The sequence below is a fragment of the Microcaecilia unicolor genome, chromosome 2, assembly GCF_901765095.1.
Source record: "Microcaecilia unicolor chromosome 2, aMicUni1.1, whole genome shotgun sequence".
NCBI classification, from domain to species: domain Eukaryota; kingdom Metazoa; phylum Chordata; class Amphibia; order Gymnophiona; family Siphonopidae; genus Microcaecilia; species Microcaecilia unicolor.
Window position 1 is genome coordinate 352,479,216 of NC_044032.1, and position 27,992 is coordinate 352,507,207.

Consider the following 27,992-nt stretch of genomic DNA (forward strand, 5'->3'; position numbering starts at 1 on the left):
CCTTGAGTACTCTGTTCAATTCTGGTCGCTGTATCTCAAAAAAGATATATTGGAATTAGAAAAGGTTCAAAGAAGCGTGACCAAATGATAAAGGGGATGGAACTCATCCTATCTGAGGAAAGGCTAAAGTGTTTAGAGCTCTTCAGCATGGAAAAGAGACGGCTGGGGGGGGGGGGAATAGGATCAAGGTCTAAAATCCTGAGTACTGTAGAAGGGGTAGAAGTGAATCGAAAGTACAAAGACCAGGGGACACTCAATGAAATTACATGGAAATACTTTTAAAACCAATAAGAGGAAATACTCTCTCACTCAAGAATCTTTGAAACTCTTTTAAAGCTTTAAGCTTTAAAGCTCACTGCTGGAGGATGTGGTAACAGCAGTCACCGTAGCTGGGTTTAAAAAAGGGTTGGAAAAATTCCTGAAGGATAAGTACATAGTTTGTTATTGTGCTGGTCACCCTATTGGCCAAATTCAAGAATGAAATAGCCTTAGGTAATAACATACTCCTACTCCAATTCGACATGTTGAGTACATTCGATATGGTTAACCATAGTATACTTCTTCGACTTCTAGATCACTTTGGAATTGGTGGAAATGTACTTGATTGGTTCAAAGGCTTTCTGACCACCAGGTCATACCAAGTTAAATCTAATACAAATATATCATCAGCATGGAAATCAGACTGCAGAGTTCCTCAAGGTTCACCTCTATTACCAATACTCTTCAACATATTAATGATCTCATTGGCCAAGTCCCTATCAAATCAAGGTCTCCACCCATTCATCTATGCTGATAACGTTACAATCTACATCCCTTTTAAACATGATTTATTAGAAATCTCCAACGATATCAAGAGTGGATTGAACATCATGCACTCATGGGCAAACTCGTTTCAATTGAAGCTGAATACCGATAAAACGCATTGCCTTATCCTCTCATCCCAGTACAACAATTATAAACCAACAACCTTATTTACTCCAGATCATTCCCTTCCCATCTCTGATAATCTCAAAATATTAGGTGTTACTATCGATCGAAATCTTACACTTGAGTCCCAAGTCAACTCCACCATAAAGAAAATGTTCTATTCAATGTGGAAACTCAAGCGTTTAAAACCTCTCTCTTCAAGAGATGTTTTCCGTAATTTAATTCAATCAATGGTATTATGCCACGTCGATTATTGCAATGGAATCTATGCGGGATGTAAGGAACAACTCATAAGGAAACTCCAGACGGCACAAAACACAGCAGCCAGATTGATATTTGGTAAGACATGATTCCAAAGCGCCACACCACTCCGTGAGAAACTACACTGGCTTCCTATCAAGGAACGTATCTCTTTCAAAATCTGCACCTTAGTCCATAAGATTATCCACGGTGCAGCCCCAGGTTACATGATTGACTTAATCAATCTCCCAATCAGAAAGTACCAGTTCATCACGGTCTTATCTGAATCTCCACTACCCTAATTGCAAAGGACTAAAATACAAGACAACCCATGCGTCCAACTTCTCTTACATAAGCACGCGCTTGTGGAACGCACTGCCACAAGTGGTGAAAACTTATGATCACCTAAAATTCAGAAAATTATTAAAGACTCATCTATTTGGAAAGGCATGTCCGAATGACCCAACTTAGTTGACTCAACCCTGCAACACTTCACTATCAAAGATCGTATTGAACATTGACAAACCCTTTTACCTCAAACCCAACTTGATTGAATCTTATCTTCCCTATCCCACTATAACATTTTGTACTATTCCCATACCGGACTTGGCGAATGCCTTCACGGTATTATGTAAGCCACATTGAGCCTGCAAATGTGTGGGAAAATGTGGGATACAAATGTAACAAATAAATAAAGATGAACCAGTTGATATTACGTACCTGGATTTTCAAAAGGCATTTAACACAGTACCTCACGAAAGACTACAGAGAAAATCAGAAAGTCATGGAATAGGACAGAGGTAATGTCCTATTGCGGATTAAAAACTGGCTAAAAAGATAGAAAACAGAGTAGGGTTAAATGGTCAGTATTCCCATTGGAGAAGAGTAGACAGTGGGGTTCCCCAGGGGTCTATATTGGACCACTGCTTTTTAACATTTATAAATGATCTAGAGATGGGAATAACTAGCGAAATAATTAAATTTGCTGTTGACACAAAGTTATTCAAAGTTGTTAAATTGCAAGAGGACTGTGAAAAACTGCAAGAGAACCTCATGAGACTAGGGGACTAGGCATCCGAATGGCAGATGATGTTTAATGTGAGCAACTGATGCATGTGGGAAGGAGGAACCAAAACTATAGCTATGTGATGGAAAGTTCCACATTAGGAATCACCGCCCAGGATAGGTGTCATCGTTGATGATACGTTGAAATCCTCTGCTCTGTGTACAGTGGCGGTTAAGAAAGCAAACAGAATGTTAAGAATTTTTAGGAAAGGAATGGAAAACAAAAATGAGAATGTTAATATGTCTTTGTATCGCTCCATGGTGCAACTGCATTTTGAATACTGTGTACAATTCTGGTCACTGAATCTCAAAAAGGATATAGCAGAATTAGAAAAGGTACAGAGATGGGTGACAAAAATGATAAAGGGCATGGGACGACTTCCTTATGAGGAAATGTTAACCGACCAAGGCTCTTCAGCTTGGGAAGATCCTTGGCCGAGGGAAGATATGATAGAGGTCTATAGAATACTGAGTGGAGTGGAATGGGTAGAGGTAAATCGCTTGTTTACTCTTTCCAAAAATACGAGGGAGCACACAATGAAGCTACTAAGTAGTGAATTTAAAACAAACCAGATAAAATAATTTTCCACTCATTAATTAAACGCTGGAATTTGTTGCCAGAGAATGTGGTAAAAGCAGTTGGCTTAGTAGGTTTTAAAAAAGGTTTGGATAATTTCCTAAAAGAAAAGTCCATGAGTGAATATTAAGATGGACTTTGGAATTCTACTGCTTAGTTCTAGGATAAGCAGCATAAAATCTGTTTTATTGTTTTGGGATCATGCCAGGTAGTTGTGACCTAGATTGGCCACTGTTGAAAGCAGGATACTGGGCTTGATGGACCGTCAGTCTGTCCCAGTATGGCAACGCTTATGTTCATATAGCTCTTTTACATGTATGAGCCTTTCACAATCTTTGCAAGAAGCAGTTGTCAGGTTCTCCAATCTACTGATCCAAGAGAATTTTAACTATCATATGGACCACCATCATACCTCTCGCTTCTCTCCAATTCTGAGTTATGTCAACATATTTCCTTCACAAAACCTGTTGCAGGCCACAGTTGATTTAGTGATTTCTAAACAACCCTATCCACTAACATTCACTCGATTTAGTGATTTCTAAACAACCCTATCCACTAACATTCACTCAATTTATTTCTATGCCTGTCTTCTGGTCAGCCCATCACTTAAGTCATTTTCCAACTTACTGCAGTTGAGTTCCCATCTGTGCAAGCCATTCACTTTCCTCTCTCCAGAGGTCTCAGTTGGACTGAGCTACCACTATTCCCACCCCCCTTGCATTTTCTTCCCCAAATGATTTTGGCTCTTTACTTTTTGAAGCCCAAGTTTCCGTAAGTGCTTCTACTCCTGCTTTTCACTGACCCTGGTACCACAGTGATCTCCATGTTCTAGATAATCAGGTGAGGACAGAGACTATGGAAGAGATGCAGATAACCAGAAAGTTTTGCTCTCTGTAGAACTCAGCATTCCTGTATCATCAAAGCAAAAGAGGCAACCCCCTTCCTCCCAAAAATACCTTAGCCTTGGAAGCACCCCAGCCAGTCAGGTTTTTAGAATACCCACAAAGAATATTAATGAGAAAGATTTATATGCACTGCCTCTACTGCATGTAAATCTCTCATGAATATTCATTGTGGATATCATGAAAACCTGACTAGCTGGGGTGCCTCCAGGATCAGGTATGGGAACCACTGCACTAGAGAGGCTAAAGAACAGGGAAGGCACCAGAAAAAAAAAAAAAAAGTGTCACGCTGAGGTGACACCATAAACATGACCCTCTCTGCTCCTTGGAAAACTGAAGACTGCTGGTCCCGAACGCGCACACTGGGCGGGAAGGCACCTGTTCATGTGCAGCTAGATGCTGCCAAAGGCCTCTTAAAGAGACAGTTGTGAGAATATTATGACTAAGGTTACCATACGTCCGTATTTACCCGAACATGTTCTCTTTTTGAGGACATGTCTGGGCGTCCTGGCAGGTTTTGCCAGAACGCCCGTTTGTCCGGATTTCTAGACAAACGGGTGGGCGGGCAGCGGATCTATCCTAGCCTCCCCTCCCCTACTGTCTACTATCCTGGTGGTCTAGTGACCTCTTCAGGACAGGAAAGAGCCCCCTCTTTCCTGCCCGGAGTGCTGCCCTTGCCCTGCATCCTGCTGCTGTGTGACGGTCTAGAGATTCAAAATGGCCGCCGAGAGTTGAAGTTTCGTGAGGCCGCTTCAACTTTCGGCGGCCATTTTGAATCCCGAGACCGTCACACAGCAACACGATGCAGGGCAAGGGCAGCGCTCCGGGCAGGAAAGAGGGGGGCTCTTTTCTGTCCCGAAGAGATCACTAGACCACCAGGGCAGTAGATAGTAAGTAAGGGGAGCTGACGTGGGGGGGGGGGGGGGGGGGGGGGGGGGGGGGGGGGGGGGAGGGGGAGGGGAGGGGAATATGTGACACGGGGGGAGGGGAATAGGTGACATGGGGCGGAGTGAGGATGTGAAAGGGACGGGGCGTGACGTGTCCTCTTGTTCAGAGGACAAAATATGGTAACCCTAATTATGATCTGCTTTTTGAAGAACCCTATTGTACCACTTGTTTTCTATTATCCTCTCAAACTAATTGACGTTCCTTTCTTTTTCCATATTAGATTGTAAACCAACTTGACCTGCTTGCAATGAAAGTATATATCAAATTCTTGAACATACATACATACATGCTAGCCAGAATGTTCTTCTGTGCCAATCATACTGGAGTTTACCGACCCCTTTAATGCACAGGAAATTAAAAGCAATCATTTGCATATACATAGGTTTTATTTTCATCCTTTTTTCCTCCCATAATTTTCCCATGAAATTCTGTTTAAGTTGAATAACCCACATACTGTACAAATAGAGATTGAGAATACAGGCTGATATGGTATTTAAGAAAAATCACTGGCTCATTACTTCAGGAAAATGCAATGATTTGCCTACCTGTTCTCAGTTTCGAGTTCATTCTTTCGCATATTTGCATCATCCAGAAGACTCTGTAATAATGCAATTTTTTCATTGTCTGACCCCTCCTGGTTGAGTTTCAGTATTTTGTTCTCATGTTGAAGACGAATCAATTTCTCCCTGGATGAACAATTCAAGCACAGTCATATGTATTATACTTGCAAATTTCTGTACTACAAATAGCAAATGTTAGTTAGTTAGTTAAAAAACTTAACATGGTAACAAAAGGCAGGCTGTATCTATGTGCACCAAAGAACACTATTTGCACCAACGTACACATCTGCATAAGATTTGATTTATTAAAACTTAATCACCTTTCCTCGAAAAGATAGCAAAGTGATGTACAATATACAATAAAGGCACATATATTAAAAGCAGTGATGCTGAGTACACAACTGCCAGCAACATTAACAACCTTTCCCCTTAGTTATTCCAGTTCCTTAGCAGGCCTTTATGTAACTTGAACTTGCGGTGGGAAAATTTCAGCTAACATTAATCAGGATGCCACTGATGTGCCTGGGACTTTTGGCAGGCAAAGAGGAGAGGTTAAAAGAAAGCTACGTAGGTCAGACACCTGCCTGCCTTCTTTGTAATTGACTTGCTCTAGCATTTCTCTTCTTGCCTGATCACTTGATTCACTCCAGAAGGTCTCTTCTGCCCAGCAACATGGCATACCTTAGCTGTCAGCTGCCAAGATAGCCCTTTCCCAGTGCAGCTCACCAATGAAGTCAGCCAGCATTATCATGCTAAGCTATGATAGGTCAAGTAGTTCGAGAGCCCATGTTTGGGACCACTGTGTGGGGGACAATAGAGGCAATACCCAACATTGTCCCTGTTAGATACTAGCCAGTAGGAAAAAAAAGAAAAATAGGGAATTTGCTGCAGGAAAATAGGGGAAAGAGGACAAGACACAAGGTCTCAACATGTCACCTTCAGCAGCTGAACCCCAAAGGGAGGGATAGGAAATTTTGAATAAACTTTGGAAACCTTTATATAATAGCTAATGCCTCTTGTCCCTAGGTCATGGAAATATTTTTGGTTATACTCTTATGCTGAGACTGATAGGAAAGTGTATAGCAATGACCCTCTGTTTTGTTATCTACTTTGAAAATTAGCCCCATAATCTCTTATTCGAACAGTTTTGTGTATTGGACTCATCATTTAATTTTAAGTGGATCTAGTGTATCCTAGAAACTAATGGTTGTTTTTGTATTATCTACTTAAGTTGTATTTGCACACCACATTTTAATATGGATGAAACCTGTTCATTTCTGTCTACTCTTCCTTTTGTTTTAGTTTTTTTTCTCCTTTTTTCTTTAATATGTCTGTGTGATTTATTGATTTCCTTTCTTTGATGTACATAGCAGCCAGCTCTGTGGATGCTTGAGCACCCTCAATACTGAACAAACTCCTTGACTGAATCCAGGGAGAGGAAATTTCTATTGGGATTAGCATCCCCAATAACTTTGAAAAGACGGTTCCTTTGTGTTGGGTTTGTTAGGTTTAACTGAATGTTTTAATTGCCCCCGATGCAGGACACTTGCACTGAAACATATCAAGCCAACGGACATTTGATAAATTAGATAAAATGAGTGGAAGGGTTATAAAAAAAAAAACCCTAGAGGACCTGCAGTCCAATAGGTAAAAAAGGTCAATTTATTATTAAAATCCTAAAGCTTGTACAGATATGAATCTTCAAGTTCAGTATACAGGATGCGCATTACACCTTTCTGTTTGCATTTGATAAATTAACCCTTGTTATTTTTCACCACCTTTTTATACTGATGGCTTATTAAATTGGTTTGAACTGCTCTGTCTTATTTCCTTCTATTAAATATTCAGAAAATTGTTTTGCCCAAAAACCAACTGACAGTAAATCTTGAACCCTTGTGTATAATACTTTCCCACTTCTGTTGAGTTGGAAACAATATAAATGACATTACATATTCTATGCATATAAAGAAAATTTTTTATTGAACAAAACGGTGAATATCTGTCCAGCTCACCTCAGCACTTTGCAACAGTACTGGGACGGAGCACAGGTAGAGACAAAGGGTCCCAGAACTTATCCAGTTAGAGGAAATATTAAGTCTGCTATGGATCTAACTTAGATCAGCCATCCGGATGGTGGATTGAAGACCGCTGACATCTAGGTAAGTTCCAGTGCTGACCACATTATTCAGATATCTAGATAGTGGTGCTGAATATTTGGATATTTTTTGAATGCCGACTGTGGCACCTGAATATTTACCCGTAAGGTTTAATAAAAATTAGCTATACCGCCTTTACTAAACAAGTAGCTCAAAGCAGCTCACAGTCTAAGTTAAAAAAAAAAAACTGGAAAAGAATGTCAAAAATCTTAAAGGGAAGGAATAAGCCAGAAAAGTGCCAGAAGGCAAAGAGTGGTCCACGCATCCAAGGACAAGTCTAACCATCAGTACCAGGCAGCATGCATCCAAATGCAAAAGTGTTTTTAGGGCCCCATTAAATCTTTAAAAAGACAATTCTTCATGAACGAATAAAAAGAGGTAGATTATTCCAAAAATATATAAAATTTGCAAATAATGGGTGAATATTGTTACCATAACTGAGAGCCTTGGTTCAAGGCCTGAGACTTTGGTTCAGAACCTAAAATGAGAGAAAACCTTACAGGCCCATGAATTTAACCTGAACTTCAAGTGTGACTGCAGAATTCATGATCTGTTGTGACATTCATGCAGCAGAAAGAGGAATGGGCGTAGGTGGAAAAACAGAGTAACATCGTTTGGCAACACTGTGGTCACAGATGTTTTGGTGAAAAACAGAACAAGATAACTCCTCAGGAAGATGACTTAGTCTTCCAGTAAGAGCTGGTCTATTGTTAAGCTTTTCCAGTAAATACTAATCAACTCATTACCACAGCCAATCAGTGTTAACCATTACATTAGCATATATCCAATAAATGGGATTATTGTCAGAATGACCTGTTATGTTAATGAGCGTATATAAGTGATTGTACTTCCTATTTCTTTGGTGTGAGACTGTCACAGCCAGCACCTTTGTGCAAGCAGGATAGCTCTCCCATGAGAAACCAATCAATTGGCAAGTAATCCTACTGCTTTCTCATAAGTATCCTTGAGTCTTTTATATCTGTAAATTGGCTTTAGCTGGTAATTTGGGGTGAGGGTAAGAAAGACCCTAAAATAAAACATTAGAGACTCAGACCCAGAGAACACCTATGTGTAGCTGTGGTACTGTATTCCCATAATCATTTGATTGTACATATATTTGGAGATTAATAAATAAAAGTGTTTGATTGCTAGTACATCCTTTGGAGTCTCAGATATAAAAGTAACGTTGTGCAGCAATGTTCTGTACTCTGAGATACCACTGATCTGATAATTGTACAAATACTTGATAAGAAATAAGGTATCTAATAAAGAGCAAACTGATGCAGCCTTGGGTGATTTATTTCTTCCTAGGTATTGGTTGTTGGACCACCATGTTGGGAGAGATAAAAGCACCCTAAAAATACATGGGTAGTTAGCTCTTAGTTGGCATCATTAATTCCTGATAAACCTGGAAAAAAAAACACCAGTGGACTGATACTAACACAAATTAACCCTCCTGTTTATTAAACCGTGCTAGAGGCTGCCTTAGGCTAATGCTGATATAGCCCATTCACTTTGAGGTAAGTCTCCAGAGCCTTAAAAGACTAGAAGGCTTATTTTAGAAGAGAAAAATGCAATTTATATACGTAAATCGGCATATAGATATAAGTGGCAATTTTAGAAGAAATGCTACTTATACGTGGATGCAAAAGCATGCAAAGATTTAAAGAAGCCATGCTCTGAGTGTGGTGTATGTGGTATTCTGTATTTTACAGCAGACACACATGTATACCTGGAAAAAGTTTATCACCACTTGCTCTAAGTCACAAAGATAAGTTAACTTCTCACTGGGACCTGGGTTTGAAGATGACCCTGAGGGGTGAACCACACCTACCTCTCTGGGGTTAAAAACCACCTCAAAATACAAATTTGAATTTTGGAGCTCACCTCCTTAATTCGTTCCTCTTGGATGTGCAGTTTTCTAAAATTTGCTGCTTATACCATTACTTAGATGCATAGTGATACTGCTTTTACTTTTTGTAAAAATAGCTGCCTCTCTGTGTGCTACTAAATCACACTTCCCTTTGACTCTATGCATATTTCACAAAATACTCCATGTGCTGCAAGCCTTTTGCAACACGCACAGTAAATTAAAAAAATTCCAACGACATCTCTTTCATGACACAGAAACCATTTACTCACCAGATTACAAATATAGGCTGCTAGTCTAGCGTAGTCCTGGAAATTAACTCGTACAAGAAAATCTCAATGTGATCAATGATGAAATTTGGTAGTTCAGAATCACCAGTTAAGTCTCTGAACTCCTTGCACCTACTTTGCCTAAAACATGACCTCTTATTGCAAAGTAAAATAAATTAAGAACCTTGAGAAAGAGCCCATACACTCATAGTTTATAAGGTACTGGCAAGGTATGTACCATGCACTTAACCCCCATCTCAGAATTCTGATTTGGATCCCCTGTGTGTGTTCATACTTATATTCCTCAAATTTTTACCTCTGTGTCTGCCAGATCTCACCTTAACATGTACCCCTAACAATAAACATTTGCCTCAATTTTAGGTTATTGCAGCTAAATTTCACTTACTTGATTTCTGGTGTTATAATTTCTGATGCTAGACTGTCAGAGGATTCTTGATTACCCAGCAGCATCAGCCCTGTTAAGTGAAACAAAATTTCAGTTGTATATAACCAACAATTGTACAGTTAAAAGAGACTAAACAATGACAAAGACACACTTAACTGCACTTTGTGACTTTAAAAAGTTCATACAGCTTGTCCGATGTGTTAAATAAACCCTCTGGGCAAGCGTTAGGGGGTGGCAAACAGGGAAATTACCTTGGGCTCCCCATCTTGCCTCAAGCTGAAGAAGGCATAGGCTGAAGACCAGCTTTGGGGCCCCCTCACCAGTTTCTGCCCTGGGCCCCTGAATGTCTAATACCAGCCAGAATAGTCCTTTAAGTTTCATCTCTCTCGTGTACACCAAGCACCTCCCAGGTTAAAAGAAAATTACACATCTACACATAATAGAGTTAATTACCTAATAATGCCTCTCCTAAGCTTACACCCCAACTGGATTAGATAGGCACAGTGCTACCTGCTGAAGCGAGATCACTAGCATGTCTGATTGCCCTACTATCTCAAAGACATGTAAACGTCAATCACGGAAAGCAATTATGTGGTCAGCTGTGATGCCAACCATAAAATGGCTTTTATAAAAATAAAATTTCAGGCACTTAAATAGACAATACTAGCCATTTATATCATTAAATGGACAAAGTTATCTGTTTTAATTTGGGGCAGCCAAGGGTAGAGTTAAAGGTTTTTCTGCAAAGGATACGTAGCTCCTCATCAGAACACAAATAGGAATAACTTTAAATGGATAACATCCATTTAAAAGGTATATTTTTAGCACTCCTATTTGGACAGATAGATCACTGAAAATCTGCCTAAATTTAAGTGGATAATTTTTTGTAGCCATGCAATTGCAAGCTGACCTTCAAATTGTCAAACTTCATTTGGACATTTTTCTGAAAAACCTATGGCTAGAAACTAGAGTCCTCATTTCCAGAATATGTATATATAGATCCTTTACTGGAAAGGACAAGAGGCCCTGAAATGACAGCTCTTGTGGTATGGCCCATAACTGCAGCTGGCTTGCCTCCAGAAAAATGACATCTCACTACTGTGTTCTCAAGAGCATGTGCTCATCCAGAAAATCCTCTACTAGCACCCACCATATTTGGAAAAATTTGCCACCTGGAAAGGAAAAACCTTTTGCTTTAAGGAAAATAAATACACAGGAATAAATCTCTGGAATGAGCTCTGGCCTACAGAACCATGATAGTTGCCATTAATTCCAGAAGACACAGGTATTGCTCTGCCATAGTATGCTTCTGTGCTATCAGAAACCTGGCCTGAGCAGAAATTTATTAATATATATTCCATCAATAAGGCAGCACATCTCATCCACTGGAAACTTTGTAAACAATACAACATCCCTGTACTAAAAAGCAGTGCCATCTTGACCTGAAAAGAATTATGTAGAATGAAGAAGGTGATTACTGGGACATTCTCAAACCAACTAATAAAAAGCTGGATACAAGAAAATCACAAAGTGATGAAGGAGAAAAAAATACAGAAACTGCATTGATAGTGCCAAGTGATTATTCTCTGAACTGTGTTGCGAGAGAGAAGATCCTTAAGTACCAAGAAATTCAATTGAAGGCCCAGAAAACGTAACAGAAAGATACCAAAATATTTCCTGTCATTTTGGGTGCCAAAGGCTTGATTAAAAGACATTTTCAAGCATACCTCGATAGTCTACTTTTACATGTTTATCTTGTGAAATCGCTCTCTCTGTGGTGAGCATTAGCAATAATTTTGAGAGTCTGAGATCATACTCTGCCTGACTTGGAAGTGAAGGTTCACTACTGTCATGGTATGCAAATAGATGAAGGTAAAAGGGAACAGATTCAGGAGTAATAAATATTTCTTCACAGAAAGACCTCCTAGTGTAGGCAGTAGAGATGAGGACTGTATCTGAATTCTAGAAAGCACAAGACAAGTCTAGAGAACTTCTAAGGGAGAGGAAGGGATAGTAAAAACTAATAGCTGGTATGGATGGGAAGACTGGCTATGCCATACATCATTTACTCTGTTTCTGCAAGATTCCTGAGTATTTCTCGGTTGAGAATCATCCACATCCTTATGTCACTGTTAACTGAACCCCCTAAGTAATTCATACTCTTATCGGCCGATATTCAGTGCTATTTAACTGACCAGACACGGCCACAAACCGGTTAAATAGCATTTTGGCACCTGCTAATATTCTGAATGTGATAACTGGTTATGTCCACTGAATATTGCTTGTCAGCACTGAAAAGATAACTGGCTATATTCAGTACTGATTTGAAAAAGCTAAGTAACATTATTATTTGATTCAGCAACTGTGTAACATCACGATTCAGATTATGATTATTATTCACAGGGTGTAGTAAACTCTACACGTAGCTCTCAACTACACATAAAAGTGGAGTTTTTTGACCAGTGATAAGAACGGAGTCAAAATAACGCTGGCATTTGAGTGCTTTGTGTACATTGTTCCCAAGCTGTGACTACTGAGGTCTTTTTCTCCACTTTAAAAAAGAAAAAAGAAAAGTTACACACTTGTTATCACACACTGTTTGATCATTGGGTTAGTTTAGCTCATTTCAGCTAATTATTATTACTATATTCAGCACTGACCAGCTAGGTTTAGCAGTCCTATCTTTGGTCACTATAAACTTAACTGGCCAGCACTGAACATTGACAAAGCCAGTAAAGTCTGAGACAACCAAAAACAAACAAACAAAAAAAAAAAAAAAATAAACCCTAACAACAATAAAACGGATATTCAATGCTCATCACTAGAAATGGACTGGAATTGAATTTCCGGGGTCAGCATCAATTGTGGCACTTAGGCGGGCTGCCTCCAGTGGGCTAAATATTGGCCTATTAGTTACCCACTTGAAGTGAAAGAAAGAATTCAAAAATGTCTGCTGTAGCATTGCCCAGGTTAACATAAAAAATCCTATGCCTTAGAAAGGTGAATTTTGAATCCTGAGATGTTTGATTAGTGTCGTATTCCTTTAAGAAAATTTGTCACTGTACTACTACTACTACTTAACATTTCTAGAGCGCTACTAGGGTTACGCAGCACTGTACAATTTAACAAAGAGAGACAGTCCCTGCTAAGGGACAAGAGAACATCAGCAGCAAATAAAGTGACTTTAAGTTCATCTTCACCTAATCTGATACCCCAGTGTCAGGACTGTATCTAATTGCTGAGACAAATTGTTGTATCACAACCAACCTCTCCTCCTCCCTCTCCTTCTCTGCACATATTCAGCAGACTGCTAAAACCTGTCGTTTCCTTCTCTATAATATCAGCAAAATTCACCCTTTCCTTTCTGCGCACACTGCCAGAACTTTCATCCACGCACTTATCACCTCTCGCTTAGACTATTGCAACTTGCTTCTCACAGGTCTCCCACTTAGCCATCTCTCTCGTCTTCAATCTGTTCAAAATTCTGCTGCACGACTAATATTTCGCCAGGGTTGTTATGCTCATATTAGCCCTCTCCTCAAGTCACTTCACTGGCTTCCTATCCGTTTCCACATACAGTTCAAACTCCTCTTATTGACCTATAAGTGCATTCACTCTGCAGCTCCTCAGTACCTCTCCACTCTCATCGCTCCCTACATTCCTCCCCGGGAACTCCGTTCACTGGGTAAATCTGTCTTATCTGCACCCTTCTCCTCCACTGCTAACTCCAGACTAGGTTCCTTTTATCTTGCTGCACCATATGCCTGGAACAGACTTCCTGAGCCGGTACGTCAAGCTCCATCTCTGGCCGTCTTCAAATCTAAGCTAAAAGCCCACCTTTTTGATGCTGCTTTTAACTCCTAACCCTTATTCACTTTGTTCAGAACCCTTATTTTATCATCCTCACTTTACTATTCCCTTATCTCTTGTTTGTTCTGTCTGTCTGCCCTAATTATATTGTAAGCTCTTGTCGAGCAGGGACTGTCTCTTCATGTTCAAGTGTACAGCGCTGCGTACGTCCAGTAGCGCTTTAGAAATGATAAGTAGTAAGTAGTAGTAAGAGCAAATAAACAAGGGGCAACCATGCCTGCTATAGCTGGCCAAAACAACGAGTTACCACTGCAGATCCTAACACATGCTTTATGGCAAGTTTATAAGGCCCGGATCCAACCTCTAAAATATTCCTCTAAAGCAAACTTTAGTAAACCTTGGTCCAGGAAATCCCAATGAAGTCTATCAAATGCTTTTTCAGTGTCTATGCCTAATAAGAATGTTGGGATATTTGCAGCCCGAGCAGCGTGCATTATTAAGTTAATCATTCTGTGAATGTTACCTGAAGCTTGTCTTTGCAGAGTGAAGCCCACTTGATCAGTATGGATCAAGGTAGGCAAGATCTCTCCTCACATGGTGGCCAAAAGTTTATCAAGGATTTTTATATTAAAGTTAAGGACCAAGACTGAGTGATAAAATTGGCATTTTGTTTCAGAATCGTTGATATCTGAGATTCCATTATGGTAAGAAAGGATTCTCTTAATCGCACTCTCATTCGCACTGCACTGAACACATCTGTCATCAGTGGGGCCAGCTCTCTAACCAAAGTTTTGTAGTACTTGCCATAAAAAGCCATCTAGACCTGGAGCTTTTCCTAAAGATGAAGATATCATTGTATTTATAGTTTTTGCAGGAAGTTATTGGTGCTTCTAATTTATCTCTGTTCTGATCAAAGTAGCTAACATGACCCATTCTAGGTACAAATCAAATTCTTCTCTTTTAATCTGTGCGTCACAAGTGTAGAGGTCACAAAGAACAGTTGCTTGCATTTTTAAAGCAAAGGTCCAATAGTGTGTAGGTGTCTTACCTGATGTGGTGAGCTGTCCTTCCTGTGCTTGGACACATCGAAGTTCTTCAATGGTTTCCTTTAGAGAGTCTCTTTCTGTTCTTAATCTCTGTTGAACAAATACCATAAACTCTTGAGGAATAAAAATATCTACAACCTACAGAAACATTTATGTCAGTAAGCTCTGAACATGCCCACAACAGAGGTGACAATATACTTTGAAATCCTTTAAATGCCTCTACTGTGACCCAAGGGAAGTGTCATGATATCAGAACCATTTCTGTACTTGGTCCAACTAGTCCACAGTAGGCAAGACGTTACTACAAGGGGTTCAGGGAACTACATGATTAAATGCTATGAATGGTTTCCATTAAACGCTACATCCCTTAACTGCCAAAGTTTAAGGTGACTTTCTCCTAACACAGCGTGAGGGTAATTTTATAGTAGGCTGAATACATGTAAAGGCCAAGTAAATGACTATTTTACAAAGGCATAGAGGGGCATAATCGAATGGGGACGACCATCTCTAAGGATGCCCATCTCTAAGGACGTCCTGGTGAAGGGGCAGGGAAACCCGTATTATTGAAACAAGATGGGCGTCCATCTTTCGTTTCGATAATACGGTCGGGGACGCCCAAATCTCAACAGTAAGGTCGACCTTAGAGATGGTCGACCCCGGGTTTCGGCCATAATGGAAACCAAGGACGTCCAACTCAAAAAAGACCAAATCCAAGGCATTTGGTTTTGGGAGGAGCCAGCATTCATAGTGCACTGGTCCCCCTGACATGCCAAGATACCAACCGGGCACCCTAGGGGGCACGGCAGTGGACTTCACAAATTGCTCCCAGGTGCATAGCTCCCTTACCTTTGGTGCTGAGCCCCCCAACCCCCCCCCCCCCAAAAAAAAAAAACCCACTCCCCACAACTGTACACCACTACCATAGCCCTAAGGGGTGAAGGGGGGCACCTACATGTGGGTACAGTGGGTTTCGGGTGGGTTTTGAAGGGCTCACATTTACCACCACAAGTGTAACAGGTGGGGGTGGGGGGGATGGGCCTGGGTCCGCCTGCCTGAAGTGTACTGCACCCACTAAAACTGCTCCAGGGACCTGCATGCTGCTGTTATGGAGCAGGGTATGACATTTGAGGCTGGCAAAAAAAAAAAAATGTATTTAAATTTCTTTATTAATTATTTTATAACATCCATAAATGAACGCAATAATCAGAAATTTCTGAGAATTAACCAATCAAATAAGAAAAACAAGTATATAAAGAAATATACAATAATTCTTAGGCCACAACATGTGAGATCCAAGAGTCAGGAAATAATCTTAATAATAATAACTAAACTAAATAATTATCCTAGAACAGGAGCTATTCCAACAATACAATCAGACAGCAGTAGTAAATCTGGTAGACTACACAGGAGGGTTTCTCACACTTTATTTAGCAATTAGAAATTCTTGAAGTTTCTTGGGATCAGTAAAAACATAATTATTTGTTTCATAAGAAATTAAACATTTACATGGAAACTTAATAAAGAAGGATGCCCGAAAAAATTTTTTTTAGGGTGGGAGGGGGTTGTTGACCACTGGGGGAGTAAGGGGAAGTCATCCCTGATTCCCTCTGGTGGTCATCTGGTCAGTTCGTGCACCTTTTTGAGGCTTGGTCATGAAAAAGAAAGGACCAAGTAAAGTCGACCAAATGCTCATCAGGGACGCCCTTCTTTTTTCCATTATCGGCTGAGGACGCCCATCTCTTAAGCACGCCCCAGTCCGCCTTCGCTACGCCTCCGACATGCCCCCGTAAACTTTGGTTGTCCCCGCGACAGACTGCAGTTGAGGGTGCCCAAAATTAACTTTTGATTATGCCGATTTGGGCGACCCTGAAAGAAGGACGCCCATCTCCCGATTTGTGTCGGAAGATGGGCGCCCTTCTCTTTCGAAAATGCCCCCGATAATGATTTACTTTGTAATCATGGGATCATTTCCCTAGTTTCAAATGGGAAAATAAGGCAGCATATATAAGCCTAAGAACCGTATCACTAGATACAGAATGCGTCCCTGCTTTCTCTTGATCCCACAACTACCAGAAGTCAAATTGCTACAGGGAAGAAAGTTAACAGGAGAAAAAAAACAGCAAAAGGAGGCATAAGTTACAATCAAGCTATAAAATATATGTCAGGAAGCATTTAACAATATTAATTCAGAATGGGGAGCGGTGGTAAGAAAATCATGACAGGACAGTGACATATACTAAGATTTGGAAATTGGTATCTTTGTTTTAATCAATTCTCAAATTATGCATTGTTTAGGAAAAATCTGAAAACATTTTCGTTACTCTTCAAGAGATTTCTGGATTCTTTATAATGTCTAATTTAATAGGTAGAACTTATGATGAAAATTGTTACCGATTGTGTATTGTTTTTTTTTACTTTTACCTACAGTTTTGTACAATTCTTTGATAGTATGTTAATATTGCTTGTTTTTTATCTTATTGTAAACTGCTCAGAAACTAATTGGTACAGAGCAGTATATAAGTATGATGTAAAGTAAAGGAAGGGAACAAAGAACACTACACAAGGCTCAACCTATAACCTCAAGGGGAATTAATTGTCCTTTCAAACGGGTCTGTGGAAAACCAGTCCTTGAGCTCAGTATCATTTTTTCAAACATCCTTATAGTTGGGTCACCCTTCAGCCACAATGTAAACAGGATGAGAAGGAATAGAGAGGTGAGCGAACAACGGGCTGAAAAACTAGATGAGGGGGGAGAAGGAGAGGCAGACCACAATCAAGAAGAGATAGAATGAACAAGGAATGAAATCAAAGGGAAAGAATGGAATAATGACAGGAATTGAGGGTGAAAAGATAACAACTGAAGTAGATGCAGTCCAATATAGAAGTGTTTTGAAAAAAGGAAACCATGAGGCAAAAGAACAAAAGAAAGTATGAACAAAATTACAAAATGGAAAAAAAACCACAGATTAGACAACTGTTTTATTTTAAAAGAATACCCTTTTTGCATCTATACAAAATGTACTGCAGGGCTATTGAAGAACATTCTAACCATCGCCACAAAATCTTCTCCTAAGCCAAATAGGAAACTGAGAGTTATATATATATATATATATATAGTGAGAGGTATTACAGAAAATTTACAAGTGCTATCTGAGCATATGCCTTGAAAAATGGAGAAATAAGGCAGAAGTTTTTTTTCATATCTATTGATGACATTTATACTCCACATTTTCAAGTTCAATGTGGCTGACAAGCTGCAAGACGACAAGTACATAATATGAAATAAAAACCATAATCTCACACATCAACAAAGGAAAGAATCGTAAATGGAGGGAGGGAGAGAAAAACTAGTCATCAGCATCAATTAACAGAATATTTCTTAAAGGAAAAGTTTCAAAAACTTGAAAAAAACTAAGTAAATCATGCTGGGATCTAATGTATTTTGGCAAGGAATTCCATCACTTAGTACCTTGTAAGAGAAAGTAGCAGAATAAATTGACTTATAGACTACTTTCTTACAGGTAGGAAAATGAAGACACAGGTAGTCTCTCACACCATACGTAGCATTGCAAGAAGGCAAACTGACAAGGGAAAACGCCATATAAAGAAGCACAGAGCTTAAAAACAACCTTGGCCTCAATAGGAAGCCAATGCAATTGAATCAGCAGTGGAGTCACCCTTCCAAAGCATGACACATGCAGGACTAACTTGGCCACAGTATTCTGGGCTATTTGAAACTTCCTTAAAAACACACTCTTTGCAACCAGCGTAGACAGAATTACAATAATTAAATTGGGTCAAGACTAGAGACTGGAAAAGTAACCTGAAAATATCGATTGAAAAAAAGGGCCCAATTCGCCTCAGCTTCCAAAGTACCTTAAAAGATTCCCCCCCCCCCCCCCCCCCCGTTTACTAAGCCACACGCTAATGCAGACACAGTCCATTCACTTTAAAAGGGCTGTGTCGGCACTGTCAAGCAGCAGCCGTTAGCATGGCTTAGTAAACGGGGGGGGGGGGGGGGGGGTTGTTGACTACAGAGGACACACCTGAGACTTAAAGGATAAGTGCCGATCAACAACAACCCCCAATATTTTAAGAGTGGTTTCCAAGGGTTAAGTAATGCCGTCAATGCTAAAATTGCTATAGAGATCATGGTCAAACAGACTGGTTAAAACAAAACATTTAGTCTTAACCCAATTTAATTTAAGCCTAAATTCAGAGGCCCAGGAATCCATTAAGTCAAGGCCCGATTTAATTCTATGAAGAATTCCACAAATGCCACCTCGAAAGGGGACGTAATTAGTGACATCATCAGCATAAATAAAAGAATGAAATCCCATAGACTCGAGTCTCCCCCCTCGACATATCCAATAGCTTTTTTTGTTTTACACCAGACCATAGAATAAAAAAATGTAATCAAGAAGGGTTAAAGGGAGAATAAAAATGAATTAAATCTTTTGGGTTGGTGGTTTCCATAATCAAATCAAAATTTCAGCATTACAAATTCAGGATGAGCATTAGCAAGCACAGGACTATTTGAAACCCTGTCTACACTTACAGTCCCGTCTGCAGTCACATGTGCCACTAAGCTCATTGTGCCTGTGTCATTCACAGGAGTTGGAGATCAGAGGGGAAACAGCATGTGCCTTAAGAGCATTTATCTGCAGGAACTGATTCCCAAGCTTTGTTCTTTACTAAGACTGTTCCCTAATTGTAGGATCTGCAAGAGTCAGGGACACTGATCACTGGTTCCTTATTTTCTGTGCTAAGCAGGATGTGGGTCTCTGCCACCTAAGATACGGGAATGCTTCCTATTATATTTGCTCAATGCACTGCAACCAAGACAGAGTACATACAACCAGTACAGTGAAGCCAAAATTCAGGCAACTTACTCTTAACAGTTCCTTGCAGAAGTCTTCACACCCTTATATGTTTTCACATTGTGCTGCTAAACTCTAAAATTCAAAACACACTGAAGTAGGAGTTTGTTTCACCAGCCACTCCCTACACTACTATGTGATTAACACTAGGGATCCCGAGTTGCTGCTATGTCAGGAGTGCAAGATACCCACAGAGAGCTGAAAACTAGTAAACATCTGACTCTGGGCTCAGTGGCTGCAAAAATAAACTACGTTACGCAACTGACACACTTCTTGTTGTTTTGTTGCAATGATTGTGGTAGTAGTACTGTTGTTGGGTTGGAATTTCTGACTTAAAAATCTAAAGAGGGTGTACAAGGTCTAAGAATAGAAGGACTTTCTCAGACATACATATAGCCTCATTATGGAGGTGTTTACATCTCATACAGGAATAAAACAAAGCAACACCAGGAGCCAGGTTAATTAGGCTAGCCTTCAGGAAAAACAAATAATGAGAGAAAAAGTAAAAGCCTCACAACTGAGGCAAGAAGGACCTGCTCCCCGAGCCCTGGGAAATAGGGGGAATTGGAATTATAAAGCTACACCATAGCTGCTAACTAGAGGTGGAGTTTACCAGAACATATGTGGGACAAAAGGGAATAAAAGCATCCGTGAAAGGAATTATTTAGCTGGGTCTTTGATTAATGGGCACAGGCAGTCTACTGGACATTGGAAAATACTCAGGTCAAAAAATATGCAGTCGTGAATATCAACATTTTCAACCACCTTGATTGACCCTTGTGGTGTTGCCACAGACCAGGGATTTTCAACCTTTTTGAGTGTAGGGATTCCTTTTCATCATCCAAAAAATGTGAGGGACACCCAACTCTGTCTGCATCAATCTTGCCCCCCCCCCCCAACCTCTCCTCTCTGGTCTCATACCCCACAACAGCTCAGCCCCTCCCTCATCCAAGCAACTCACCATTAGTTCATCTTTTCCTCAGCCTTTCCCCACCAGTCCTACCTTCCAGTTGCTTATCAAATTTTCTCTCACTAGTCTTCCCCCATCTTTCTCCCCATTCCTGCTCAGTACCAGCCCAATCTCTCAACTGCCAGGCTCTTTCCTATCTTTCTCTCCCCCAGTCCATCACATCTTCACTAAAAATTCCTCTCCCACTCCAGCTCAGACACTTCCATTCTCTCTTCCTCCCTCTACCACATACAGTGAGTTCTCTGTATTAATGCATGAATACGTTCAAGATTTGCAGTTTTGCACACTCACAGACATGTATATGTGACTAACAAATCGCTTTTCATGCTGAATTCCCAGCTACTCACAAACACAGGCATTTAAAAACAAGTTCTTTCACTTTCATGATGTTTCTGACTATTCACGCACATGCACATTATAAAACAATGTTCTTTTCTTTTTGATACCACTTTGCTGGCATTGTTGACATTTATATCAGAACTGAAAGGAGTGGAATCACTGGTGGTACTAGTTTGCTGGGGAAGTGGTCATCAGAACTGAAAATTGCGCTGGGCCAAACACGATGGCTGCTACTATCTGAGCTCTGTTCCAACTCTCAGGATTTTTTGGGACAAATTTCCTTACTGATGTCAAAGAGGAAAGGAAAGACCTACAAGCACCAACATTAAAGGAGATCTTAAATGCAGTCTCTATTACAGACATGGTTTAGCATGTCACATGAACAGAATATAGCTATATTGGACTATAATTTGCTTTGGAGGGACAGAGATAGCTGAATGTAGGAGCCAGCTCTGTGGGTGCGTGAGCACCCCCAATATTCAAACAATTCCTTGACTGTGACCAGGGAGGGGTAATTTCCATTGGGTTTAGCACCCCCAATCATTGTAAAACGTTGGCTCCTATGAGTAGCAATTTATGTCAAGATCATATCATTAGTGTTTTTTATTCTATAAAGAACACATTACACAACACATGCTCTGATGGAGATTCTATCTTATAAGAATGCTTTCGACATAGCATACGCCATTGAAAGTTAAAGTGAATTGTGTTGCTAGAGCTACTTGCTGACTGAAGATTTTTCTGGCAGAGGTACCCCCCTTTTGCTAGATTTGAACGTTCAATTTAGTTTTTTTGTAAAACGTGATGAGGTTGGTGTTCATCTGATGAAGATCCTAGATTCTGAAAACGTACAACTTGGGGTTGGATGATTGGCTAATGCAGGGACGTATATTAGCAGGGGAGTGTGCTCATACTTGCCAATTGCTTTTTTCAACGTTGACGAGTCTGCTGACCCCTGATGAAGGCATTGTTTGAAACTTGGCTGAGTCGGGTCACTGCATAATAAAATTGCATGTAGCAAAATCTATGATGGTCTTCTCCTTCTCTGGACCACCTCTGCTGTTTGTTGTTGCTTGTGCTGATATTGTGGAGCGTTTTCTCCTGTTTTCTAGCTTTATATTTATACTAAACATTTATCATTACAATATTTACACTTATTTTAAATTTATATAAGATGATAATTTTATTTGACTTTTGTTTGACTGTATGCTTTTGTGAAGCTCTGTAAGTTCCCCATAAGTGAGCAGCTGACGAAACATGGGTCATGTTATGCCCTAAAAGAAGTGGCTCTCCTTTTCTAAGCCAAGTGATTTTGAATTTTTGATTACATTTGGATATATTACATGTTTTTTTTAAAGTAGAATTAAATTTTGTTTAAAGTTATGATTCGATATAATGTTAGAATTTTTTTTTGGATACTGTATAGTTTTTCCCATATATTAATTTGGCTTCTGAGATTTTTGGCTAGAACCTGAATTGAAAAATTTCTCAAGCTATACTATTGACAAGTGATTTACTAGCTTCACAGGAAGAAAAGAGACTCAAATGTATTATGTAAATCTGATAAAGCATGGTTATCGAGAGACTGTTGATTATGAGAGGATGATGACTTCAACTTTGGACCACAAACAGCAAAACCTGAAAATGAAAGAAGGGTTTGCAGTTGGGAAATGGTTATCCTAAGTACGAAAAGATGAGGTCTGGCAACTAATCAGATTGTTTATCGATTAATTTTTACCCATTTAGACTATTATGACCAGTGCAGTGGCGTACCAAGGGGGGGGGGGGGGGGGGGGGGGCGGTCCGCCCCGGGTACACGCCGCTGGGGGGGGGTGCCGTGCGCCTGTCGACTCTTGGTTTTCATGCTCCCTTTGCCCCGGAACAGGTTACTTCCTGTTCCGGGGCAGAGGGAGCATGAAAACGAAGAGCCAGCAGGCGCTCGGCTCCCCCCCAGCGGCGTGTACCCGGGGGGGGGGGGGGGGGGCGTCGTGCTGTTCTGGGGGGGGGGGGCGCTGCACCCGGGGGGCGGGGCAAATCGGCGATCCGCTCCGGGTGTCAGCCCCCCTAGGAACATCACTGGACCAGTGTCAGCATTTCTTCCAGCTGTTTGTAAATCCCTGTATTGATGTTTCATGGCCTGTAAAGAAACTTTCACTCTTTTCCTACTTCCATGAATGTCATAGAAGACAAGTCACGGATCCTCAGTGCTACTTTCCTAGAGTCTGAGCCACTATATGCTGCTGTATACTTTGAACAGTTAAGGCCCTGGGTGGGTGGGTTTGCGGAAAGTCTTGTGGTATTACTCCCCATGGTCAAGTCTGCAATATGTTGATTCAAAAAAAGTTAAGCAGCACAGTGGTTTAAGAACTTGAAGCTATGAGTAATCAGTATCATGAGAATATTTTCAGTCATTTCCATGTGTAAAACAAAGGTTTTATGCATAGGAAACAAAGCTGCTTACATAACAGAAGGATACAAGTCCTCACTGAAGGCTTCTCCCTTTCAATACATTACTGTTTCAATTGCTATTTCAATATCGATCTTGTTATACCTAATGTTTTATTCCACTATGTTATTCATATTCTTATGTTATTATTAATTGTATCTCTATTCAGCCATGGTAATAACCAGGGCAGATCACTGTAAGCCACATTGAGCCTGCAAATAGGTGGGAAAATGTGGGATACAAACACAACAAATAAATAAATAAATAAATAAAGACCTGTACAGTCCATCCAGTCTTCCCAAGATAAACCCAAGCATCCTGTTAAGAGTGCACTGAACAGCTCTGAATACAAAACATATTGCTTGACCTCATTTACTCTTGTTCCCCTAATCTTTAGGTCTGATCCTCTATCAGACACATCCATCAAAAGCAGGTGCCAGCTTTTGCCACTAAAGCACTCTTCCAGTCAGGGGTCAGGAAGCTTGAAGCTGGAGCCTTAGAATCTATCAACGCTTGCACCCTGAAGGAGCAGCTTTAAGACACAGATCTTCACTCAGGGAAGGGGGCAAACTGCATAGCCACAGCCTGCTGAGCTTACCAGAAAACAAGGCAAGGTCATCTAGCCGAGAAAGAGATGAATCAATACTAATGTTCTCTTACTGCAGATCGGAAGGTATCAGACTGGCTAACCCTAGAAAATACTGGCATCATTCAGTGAAAAGGTCCTGCTGCTCAGAGACTGAGTAACCTGGACTGGAAGGCCCTTCTCTCACTGGCTTTTTCTTTAGCCTTGGCTTTCTTCCTAATGTCTCTCCATTTTTTGGAAGATGTCCTTAATGCCATGGTTATTTTGGAAGACAGCATTCAGCTTGCTACAAATGCCCTATCACACACTGTGTGTTATATCATGACTTAGTTGTAGGAAGGTCAATAAAACCTCCTTCACCAAAAAAGGACAATCTCACCAGGTGCAAAATTTGCTGTCTGTGGGAAGTACTTCTCTTGGCATCCAATCTGTTTGTACATAGCAAGGAAGTACACATATAAAATGTGTATGCATTAAACTAGGCCCAAAATAAGTGTGTCCTAGCTGGCTGAAGCTATCAGAGTGAACATATATATAGTAACATAGTAAATGACGGCAGATAAAGACCTGTATGGCCCGGCAAGTACCTGGTGCAAAACATTCAATTAAGAGATGACTAAAGCAGAAAGATAAATGCCTGCAGTTGGGCCAAGTAGGTGCAGACAGGTAACCTGCATAAAAGGAACAACTATTTTATAAACTAGGAAGGACAGAGTTTCCCCAGGTCCAATCCTGGCGTACCCCTTGCCAGTCAGGTTTTCAGGATATCCCCTATGAATATGCATGAACTTGATTTGCATACACTGCCTCCATTATATGCAAATCTCTTTCATAAGCTCATAACCTTCCCTCTAAGCCTTCAAATCAATGATCAAAACCCACCTTTTCTCAGAATCTTCTGGCGTCTCTCTTAGCTAGTTTCCCTCCTCCCCTTGTCTCAATCTCATTCACTCTCCCTTTTAGAACTATTGTAAGTCACACAGAGGTGTATTTTAATGCACTTAGACTTACAAAGTTACATAGAGGCATATTTTCAAAGCACTTAGCCTTCCAAAGTTCCATAGGTTTCTATGGAACTTTGGAAGGCTAAGTGCTTTGAAAATATGCCTCATAGTAACCTATGGAACTTTGTAAAATGAGCCCCATAGTAACCTTTACAGGCCCTCATGCAGTACATCCAGCTCTGTGAAATAAACAAACTTTCCTTGGACCTGCAGAAGTGGAAAGGTCAGCGCATTTTCCTTGCATCTCCCTACTAGTTCACCTCTGCTACCCTGGCCGTGCTATAGTCCCTGAACCAAATGCCTGCAGTGTAACCATACTACAGTGATGGAGAAGCCAACTGCTGTGGAACATAACTCCTTAGATGTGGGTTTTGCTGCCCCTCTTTAATGCAACTAGCCCAAGGTTCGTTTCATGCAATGTTCAAGGTTTTCATGATACAGTCTAGCACAACAGGAAAAAGGTTTAACCAAACGATATGAACTCTGGATAGCAGACACTGCATTGGTTCCAAATGTATGACACTCACATTCCTGATAAGCAGGTGCTCCTTCACGCTGAGCCTTTTGGGCCTCTCTAGTTTCCTTGCTAGCAATGTCTTTTCATGAGCTGTAAGAGCCAAGAGGCAGCAACGGTAGCTGAAGCTTCAGAATGGAACATGAGTAAGCTGGATCTTTAATGTGCAACATTCTAATGTGAAAAACAAGCCAACCCATGATTAGTGTCTACAAGGTGGGTGGGGGGGGGGGGGCTCGGCCCACACCTGGCTTCTGTAAGCCGACTGCTGCCTGATGTCACAGGCAGATGAGCTTGTTTCTGGCTTTGTAACAGTCCTACAGCCTGTAGTCTTCTGGGCGTGTTTCAGTGCTGATCGCCCCCAATGCATGCAGATACATAGTTCTGACTGCCCCCTGCTATTGTCATACGAAACAGAGGCAACAGAATGGAGTAGACTATTAGGGAATTAGCCTTGTCAACTGTTTGCCCTGCAAGGCATCAGCTCTTAGGCATGTAACCATGTAAATTTTCTTGTCTTCTGAATTTAAGTGCAACAGAGGCATTTCTGGAGCAGGCTTATAACAGCCACTCAACCCTAGTCATAAGTAGCAGTCCTGAAACTAACAGCTAAATTTAAGCAAACTGTCAGCCAAAAACCATTTAAAATTAGTCAGTTATTTTTGCTGCTTGGCCGCTTTTTTGGAAATTTGACCCATTTATAGAGGAAAAAAGTTTGGATCAACAGGCAATCTGATAAAACTTTGGTTATAGAAAAGCAAACATGTCCAGTTTACAAAAATATACATTAAAACGTGGTTACTTACATCTTTTTCTTTTTGTAGACTATCTACTTTTTCTTTTAACCTCTTGTATTCAAATTCTAATTTGTCAGCCTTCTTGGATTCCTCTGACAGCTTGTTTTGGAGCTCAACTACCTGCAATCAGACACACAGCTGTTTGGGATGAAATAAAACCAGAGGTTCATCCAGCCTAACCTTCTAAGAAACATATAACAGCTACCTCCTACATATTAATATAGAGAAAGTGATAAAATGACAAAACATGTCAGCATTGCAGCAGAGGAAAAGCAAAGTTACTCACCTGTAGCAAGTGTTTTCTGAGGACAGCAGTATGAATATCCACACTAATGGGTGATGTCATCTGATACAGTCCTTCACGTGAACTGCTCTCCAGAAACTTCCAAAAGTAGGACCAAACCAGTCTAATATATACATCTCCAAGGAGAAGTGAGTGGGGAAGTCTGAATAATCTTCCTGCTGTCCTCAGAAAACACCTGCTACAGGCGAGTAACTTTACTTTCTCGAGGACAAGCAGGATGATATTTCTGCAATGATGGGAATTCCTAGCTACCAGGCTTATCTCTCTATATAAAAGGCAAGACCAATGTTCTATGAAGCCCCAGCCGGAAGTGTGAAGGGGGCGAGATATCCAGTTTCCCTATGAGTGTCTGCCCCGCCCTCTCTGTAACACAGTCAGTGAAGGAAAACAGCAGAGCACGAAATCAAATCGCTGGCTCTGTAACAGTGAAGGACTCAGAGGGGGGAGGGGAGAGAGGCCAGAGGGCAGGGACACACACACTCCCACATGCACATAGAAGAAAACATTGCTAGCCCCCGTTTCATTTGCATCAGAAACGGGGCTTTTTTTACTAGTCTGAAATAAGGGGAAAAAAAGAAGGCCTGAGACAGGCAAGGCCCAACACAGAACATGAAACAGGGAACAAAAGCAATTTCTTTTTGGACAGCCTGGGGAAAAAAAACTCGGGCCTGAGGAGGTGGAGTTGGATTCTAAACACCAACTCTGAAGGACTCTCTATCAGCCAGCTATTGCGTTGGGAGTCTTGTTCCAAACAGTAGTGAAATGTGAATGTGTGGACTGATGCTAATGTTGCAGTCCTGCAAATCTCCTATATGGAGACTGATCTCAGGTGGGTTACTGATGCAGCCATAGGGTTCTAACATTGTGAGCTATGACATGGCTCTCCAGAGACAGCTGAGCTTGTGCATAAGTGAAGGAGATGAAGAGGCATATTTTCAAAGCACTTTGGGAGGCTAAGTTCCAAAGGTTTCTATGGAACTTTGGGAGGCTAAGTGCTTTGAAAATGAGCTTGACAGTCTACTAGTTCTAGTGGAAGTGAATTTTAAAGATTGTTTTTCAACTCTGTCTTGACCGACCTGTGCACTTGGGGTCTGTATTTTTGATTAGCAGTAATTCTGTTTAAAAATGATTAACTTTGACTGTGTGAAAATAAATTGGAATGTAGAAGTTAAGACACAGCTCTAATTAATTTGTTATGTGAAGGGAAAGATGGAGCTTGTTTTCGAGTTCAGATTGGCCACCTGGACTGGGAAGCATGTTACCACATTCCCATAGTATGACTTGTTTACCTAAACAGAGAAGCATTCTGTAATTTTCCTTAGTTCTGAACATGAGTTCTAAGCCTAATAAAAAGGGGAGTTTCTTTCAGTACAGAA

At 40.6% G+C, this 27,992-nt stretch overlaps 1 protein-coding gene across 2 annotated transcripts in view; it reads right to left on the reverse strand.

Annotated features, from left to right (window-relative positions):
• Nucleotides 1-27,992, reverse strand: part of HOOK3 (hook microtubule tethering protein 3) — a 253,534-nt gene that overhangs the window by 59,784 nt on the left and 165,758 nt on the right. For both annotated transcript variants that reach the window (XM_030194473.1, XM_030194474.1), the window contains exons 12-15: nt 26,322-26,432; nt 14,779-14,866; nt 9,921-9,990; nt 5,205-5,345 (exon numbers count right to left, since the gene is read on the reverse strand). In XM_030194473.1, the coding sequence (XP_030050333.1) occupies nt 5,205-5,345; nt 9,921-9,990; nt 14,779-14,866; nt 26,322-26,432 (410 nt within the window). The remainder of the gene's footprint in view (nt 1-5,204; nt 5,346-9,920; nt 9,991-14,778; nt 14,867-26,321; nt 26,433-27,992) is intronic.